The sequence below is a fragment of the Rhea americana genome, unplaced genomic scaffold, assembly GCF_003343005.1.
Source record: "Rhea americana isolate MKP2758 unplaced genomic scaffold, rheAme1 scaffold_34, whole genome shotgun sequence".
Taxonomy (NCBI): Eukaryota; Metazoa; Chordata; class Aves; order Rheiformes; family Rheidae; genus Rhea; species Rhea americana.
This window is the reverse complement of record NW_028186468.1, coordinates 462,657-470,058: the sequence shown is the minus strand read 5'-3', so window position 1 is coordinate 470,058 and position 7,402 is coordinate 462,657. Positions and strand designations below refer to the sequence as shown.

The 7,402-nt window shown below is 36.6% G+C and overlaps 1 protein-coding gene across 4 annotated transcripts in view; it reads right to left on the bottom strand.

The window, feature by feature from the left end:
* FAT1 (FAT atypical cadherin 1) overlaps positions 1-7,402 on the bottom strand; it is a 114,324-nt gene that overhangs the window by 51,892 nt on the left and 55,030 nt on the right. For all 4 annotated transcript variants that reach the window (XM_085311324.1, XM_085311323.1, XM_085311325.1 and 1 more), the window contains exon 4: positions 678-739. In XM_085311324.1, the coding sequence (XP_085167450.1) occupies positions 678-739 (62 nt within the window). The remainder of the gene's footprint in view (positions 1-677; positions 740-7,402) is intronic.

Genomic DNA, 7,402 nt, shown 5'->3' with positions numbered 1-7,402 from the left:
CTCTGGAGATATTCAAGGTCCACCTGGATGCAACCCTGTCTAACATGCTCTAGTTGACCCTGCTGGGCAAGGAGGTTGGACTAGATGATCTCCAGAGGTCCCTTCCAACCTTACTGATTCTATTATTCTATGATAAGAATAGCTATTACGTAAGTTCCAGCTGATCAATTCGAAGTAGCTAAATATATAGAATTATATCAATCATTTCATGCTCTTGGACTCCCAATCTATAATGTAAATTTTGTAACCAATCTACTTAAGAGATTGATAAATGTAACATTCAAAAAAAGGGTGTATTTTTTTTTTCATAGGAAAAGACAAGCTGAAATAGCTATCCCAATGATTAGAGTTCAAAAAAACCTGAATCACACTCCTTCACTCATTTAGCATTCATGTCTTTGTACTGTTTGGAAGAAAATCTTGGTTTAGGGGTATAAAAATACAGACTTGCCTTCTATCTGTAGTTTACAGATAAATAAAGTCTCAAAACACTGTTCTTGTAAGACAGACAGTTCTGTGAATTACAACATAAAGAACACAGAAGCAAATTACTTCTGAAATTCAGTTCTGCAAATTCTCCATACGGTAATCAAGCACGGTAAACTCACTCTCTGTAAAAGTAAAGGAATAATGAATTTAGAGACATGGTATTTCAGAGAACTAAAGGAATTATTTACCTCCAAAATGTGTTCTCCCTGCTGTTCTCGATCTAGTTTTCTAGATGTGGTCGTAATTAGACCTGTAAACATAAAAGAATAATTCAGTTCCTTTAAGAAAATAATTTGAATGAGGGTTTTTTTAAGCCAGTGATCACTGATATATGCACTCTCAGTATCTTCCTAGATGGTCTCAACTAATTTTGCAGAACTTAAGCTTTCATGAAGGCAGCAGGTGGTGGTAGGGATAGTGATGTTTCCAGTCCTTGAGGGCTGTGAAAATATTCTTTGCAATCTGAAAGCTAAGCTGTTACAGCCTTTAAGATAGCAGACACTGTTCTATTTTCCAGTATGTCTGTGCATGTCTCACCTTTCTGACAAGTGTAATGTATGTAATTGTATCATATTAAGTCTTATTTGTATAATATCCTTACTCATTTACAAAGGATGTTCACACACATATTTGAAGGTTCCTCACACATCCTTATCTGAATAACCACCAATCACTTTAGGAGAAGCATTGGCTTGTATTTTTTGTGATATTAACAGAAAAAAAGGATGGACTGAAGAAATTTATTAATGATGGGAAAGAGCAAGCTGTGTGTGTATTGGCTTGATTTTGCAATGAGGAGGAGTCAAACAGTGTTGCTGTTGGCAATAGCAGAGAGGAGTTTTTGAAGACATTAATTTTGATGTCAGTTTGATGTAAGTTTGATGGAAGATAAGGAAGGCATGGTGAGTTCTGCTCTAGATGAAGAAAGTCACAGAGCACAAGGTGAAAAAAGACAATGAAATCTAACTACAGCAAAAGGATCTTAAGTCAAATTAATTCCCTCTTGTAGTAGGTTCACAATTTTAGCTATTCAGTTTCGTGGAAAGTAAACTCAAATTAATTCCCTCTCGTAGTAGGTTCACAATTTTAGCTATTGAGTTTTGTGGAAAGTAAACTCAGACAACTTTCAGTTCTTGTTGAACGGCTTGTCTGCACCATGGATTATCTACGCTATGAATGCAAAGATAGGAGAGAGTGCTCCATGAAAAGCCAGGTTGGGTCTAGCAGGATTTATCAGCTCAGGCTCAGTGCTATGCGAACACAGTGATAGTATTTGTGAGGCCAACTCATATCTGCAAACATTAGAATGGCTCTTGTGTGGCACAGAAACCAAGATAACACCATTTGGATCCAGTTTCCAAAACAGAAACACTGATCAGCTCAGGTACAGCACTAGCTCCGCCTGACTCAAACTATTACTACACAAAGTATCCCATATTCTCTACTGTGGGAATCTAGTACGAGCTAGATACGGAGAACAGAACAGAAGTATGACTAATATCCTGCACTGCCATGAGGCTTTTTATTCAACTAGCCTCATGCTTTTTACAGTGACAGGTAAGCACTACCATCTTGATCTTTAACTGCCAAACTAAAACACACGGAAGTATAATTGCATGATTAAGGGCAATATAGAGATTAAAATTCAAGCTGCACACTCTACATTGCTGTTTCCAGCTACAATGTAAGCTGCTGCTTAATTAATATAAGACTTCTTATATCCAGAATAAAAATCCATCTATCAATTTCTGATCTGATACAGCAACAAAAAAAGCCTTCAAGTTTGTTTCACAGCTGATAAGAACAGAACATCTAAGCAAAAAAAAGCAGCATCAATAAAGATTTCATTTTCACCTTAAAAAGAAACACCAACAGAAACAGAACTGTACACCATCAGTGCATAACTACCCAATATTTTTTGTAGTCCATATACACCAACAAAATGGACAGTCTCTGCTAARTAATATGAACAAAACCTATGGACAGCAAAATTACAGCTGTCAAGTGTTCAAACAACTATTCTTCAAAAAATAAATACCATAAATCATGACTGTTTCAATTATGGTAAAATCTGCCCTTGCTTTTCCAGCAATTTAGTTAGTCATTGTATCAAATCCATTATATATCTAGCATTCCAGACCTAAAGTTCCATCATCATCACCTTTTTTTTTTTTAAAAAAAAAAAATTACAAATAAAATTTTCTGTGTATTATGAATGTTATTGTTAGACTATATATTTTTAATATTATAAACTAATTGCCCTATATTCCCAAAGAAAGAAGGAACGAAAATATAAAAATCAAGGAAAAAAACATTGCTTTAATACTACAAATTTAGGGAGAGGAGAAAAAAAAGGACGTGTCAACTCTGTGTCTACTTCTTGGAGGTTACATCTTTCCACAGAGATTACAGAGCTGTGAACAGTGACAACTGGAAATACTTATTGTCACATACTCTAAACAAAGTTTCCTCCTCACTTCCTGTGCGAAGCTGGCCAAGCAACATCTCTTCTTTTCACAGGCTCTGTTGGAAACATCGTGGAGCTCTTAACTGGAAAGGAGTAACTCAGAAGCAGCTGAGGCATCTGCTCTATGGAGCAGAGACACTTGTAGGTGACTTCAGGAAGCACAGCGCTCCTTTCTGTCGACTACCTCTGAGGAAAGCCCGCCTAAGCCCCGCCATGAAGCACTATTTCCCTGAGACTCATGACAGAGTTAAGGGAGAGCAGTAAATTTCAGCATAGCCACTAAAGGAGTTAGCRGTTCAGTAATAGCTAGGTTGAGGTTGGAGAAGATCTCAAAAAGCAGAGCAAGTAATTCCAGCATGCCTCATTATGCTTGCACTTCTCTGAATATACTCTCAATATTCAGTGTGTACCTGCAGCACAACGTGAGAATTCATCTCTCATGGCAGCAGCAAGTTGGAGGGTTGCTAACATATGGGAGCAGAAAGACAGCACATTTCAACAGCTTCCCATCCACTTTTTCCCCCAAGAAATTGCCACAGAGACTGTGACCACTGCTAATAAATGCCAATAGGAAAAAAATCACCTTTTCTGGGAGCATTCCAAACACAATTCCATCATGTGCTGCATTAACAAAATATTTAATTTCCTATATCGTTTCCGTTAATTAAATTGGTTGATACAACTCAGAAACAGGTAAGCAGATAAATATCAGTATGGATAAAATAAACATGCTTTGGTTTGTTAACACTTCCAACTTTTTTAACCGAGCATGCCACACAGTTCTGTTAAAACACTTCAGACTATTAACAGAAGGGTTTAGTCTTCACCATATACATCCTGTAAATTCAGCAGAAACTAGTGCCAACAAAGGAAATGTAACACTTCTGGATTTAGAATCACATACACATGCATGACATTCTTTGCACTTAACCCTTTAGCACTAGCCACTTTCCTAAGTGAAAATTTAGCTTGACTGAAGATTATTCCACTACAGTTTAAGACTATAAAAGGTTGGATTATGGTTATCACTCTAAGATTTTCAACTTTTTACAAGTTTTGGAATATTCTGAATGTTAAATATTAAACTGACAGATTTCATTAGATTTTAAARAGCTTTTCTGAACTAAGGCCATGATAAGATCCAGTGTTGCTATGAGAATCTTTGGGAGAATCTTTGGACAAAATTTAAGTCAGCTCCCTGAGACAGGAGTTAACATCCTGCTCTGCCTACTTCTCGAACTTTTTAGATGTMGTTCCCTTGCCTGTTTTTAGTAATCATTTAAGGATATCCTAACCCTGCCCCTCCCTCTACACATATCAATGAATAATCACACCTTTGCACACACCAAATGCCTACCCGCCAAAAAACAGTCCTAAGCTTTACTGTGTCTTTTCTCCTGTCCTACATGCATCCAGCAAAGCTGGATGTCCATCTCCATCCATCCTGCACTTTTTCTTGTCTAATCAGCTGCCTGCACTGTCAAAACCATTGCAAATCTCTAGCTACCTCAGCTTCTGTGCCCCTCCCTTCTAGAGCGAGAATTCTCAAGTCTAATGGAATATTTCTAAATACATCACAGAAGGCAACACAAGATGAATGCTAAACTGCTATCCTTTAACTCACAGTACTATATGGTATTTGATTTACTCTTCTGCCACTTATCTCAGCATTTTGACAACCTGACTGTACTACCACAGCTGAGCACAGAAGTGACAAATAAAAGATGAATTTTAATTCATCTCTGAAGAAGTTTGTAACACAGTATGTTCTGAAATCATTTTTACATTGTGTGGAAAATCTGTTCACTGCTGAACAAGAGAAATGAGTGCGGTCAGAAACAGATCACTGTAACAAAGCATTCTTTTTCTAAACAGAACTGTCCCAGGGAGCACCGCTTTCCCATTATATTTTCCTGTTTTCCTTTTACCTCTGCTTACCACAACACTCCCTGCCACCAGCAAGAACACCGAGCTCCAGTAATTTACATCACTAACCATTATTCCACTTGAGAATCAGCGCATACTGTAACAAAGTGGCAAGGTAGGTCCTTTTCCATACTTGGGAAAACACAACTTTATAAAAAAAATGCTTCTAAGCTAATGATGAACAAATGKTATCTCCAGCAAACTGGTGAAATCTTTCCATTCAGTAGTGTTTCAAAACTCACTTCATCAGTAACATTTTCATAATAGCAGCTTAAACACTGAAGTCTTTGGATGAACCACAGCTGCTCTGCTTCACTAACTGAAGATGTACTATAATGTAAACTATATACTATAACTGTAAACATCCCTATCTTAAAAACAAAACAAAAAACAAATACAATGAACATCTTATTGTTCTCCCTTCCTTCTGCCTGAGTTTACACAATGAGATATCTACTATTTGATGATGACTGTGAAATCAAAATAGTTACCTCTATATCCAAAGAGAATTCACTTCAGATTTGTATTTTAAACAGTAATAAAACACCAACACAGTAAAATATACAACTACAGCATTATGTAAATACAAATACAACTCTTAAATCCGAAACAAAAAATAGTATGAGAGCTAACATTAGCAAGGATTTATTTTAGAAGCATACAAGCTGTCATCTCAGAGCCTACCACATTACCCTYTGTAATGTGGCTCTTTGTGGCTGAAAAACAGCACATCACCAACATCCTCCATTCAGTGCTGAAATGGCAATCTTTTTAAAAACATTGTAAAACACTATAAAAGTACAAACATATTTTATTAATATTAGTGCTATATCATTAGACATCTTTATGGCACGAGGATCTCAGATACGGAAAAAAATAGCATAACAAAAAATGTAATCTTTGCAGGGGGAGGAGGAAAGCTCCAGATTTATTGCCTCACTTGCTTAAAACTTTCTCTCCTTACACATAAGCATGCATAGAGCTACATGCATTTGTGCATGCTGTTTTCATATGTGCTTTTGTTGTTTTTTCATATGTGTGTATGCTGTTGTGTGTTCACAGGCTTCCACAGATCTTCCAACCACACAGTCAGCTTTGAATAAAGAAACATCTGGGGCTTCTTTTCTTCTAATAGAAAAGAAAAACTTGTAATCAGTAAAGATCCAAATGGTCAAAATACATGCCAAGTCCACTAACTGCCTCCAATGGGTTGGACTGACATGTATAGTTTGAATGTAACATAACACTACTTGAATTATAGTGTAAGAAAATAAACACAGTTTCTTTGATCTTTGAGTGTGTTGGCACTGAAGGCTTATGAACACAGAAAGCAGTTACAACATCGTTATCACTAACTTCAATAGATACAGACATTACAACTAAATATGATGAGGGAGGTCCCAGTCTTAGAGTTGCATATTGTTAATGAGATTTTTGTCTTCTTTGTTGACTGCAAACCCTAACCAATCAGCACCAGAAATGGTTTCTCTAAGCTGCACTAATGCAGTTACATCAGTTTAAGCCTTAGATCWGTTTACTTATTCTTTTATTATTTAACCTCCTGCTCCCCTAATTCCACCTCCAAAATGGCAAATTGCTAAGAAATGTTAAAAATAATTATCTGAGGTTTTCTTTACAATGTCTCAATACTTAAACTCTCACATTGATTTTTACAAGTATGGATTTTAAATTCACACATGACTGCAACGATAATCTAGTCTGACTACTGTGTTTGACAGGTGAATTACAGCATACTTTCTATAAACCAAAGATCAGTTATGGCTCTTCAGGTGATAAAGATGCTCTCATACCTGTAGGTAGAATTTCCTACTACTTATCTTCATTTAAGAAATAGTGTACTACATCCAGTTCAAGACATTGCTTTTGTCTGGTAGACTGAGAAGTCCACCATAATCATCAGTTTTCCCCCATAAAAGMTGTTAAATACTGAAATACAGTCATATCTTAGGCTTCTCTTTTATAACTAAACACATAGAACTTCTAAAGCCTTGCCATCAGGAAGATCTCTTATATTATTGTTTTGAACAGCTTCCCAATATTCCAACACTTTCTGAAAGAATGGACAAAATGATTGATGAGCACTGTAATTTCCAATTGTTTTATCACTGCCACAGAAAGATAATTCACTCCTCTTTTTCTAGTGATTTCAAGTTAAACATGACTAACCACTTATATTACAATCAGTGAYCACTAAAAAATGTCCCCAAAATGCATTAATAATTCTCATTAAAATCTAGTAACAGTATCTAGTAAATAGTTCTCATTAAAATCTCAGACACAAGGAGAAAATACATAGAATGTGGAAGAGGGGACAGGCTACTTCGGAGAATTATAGGAATGCAGTCAGAGTRTGTGGAGATGYGGTGAGGAAGGCCAAGGCCCAGTTGGAATTGAGTCTGGCAAGGGATGTTAAGGACAACAGGAAGGGCTTCTTCAAATACATCAGCAGCAAGAGGAGAACAAGGGAAAATGTGGGCCCACTACTGAATGGGGCTCAGG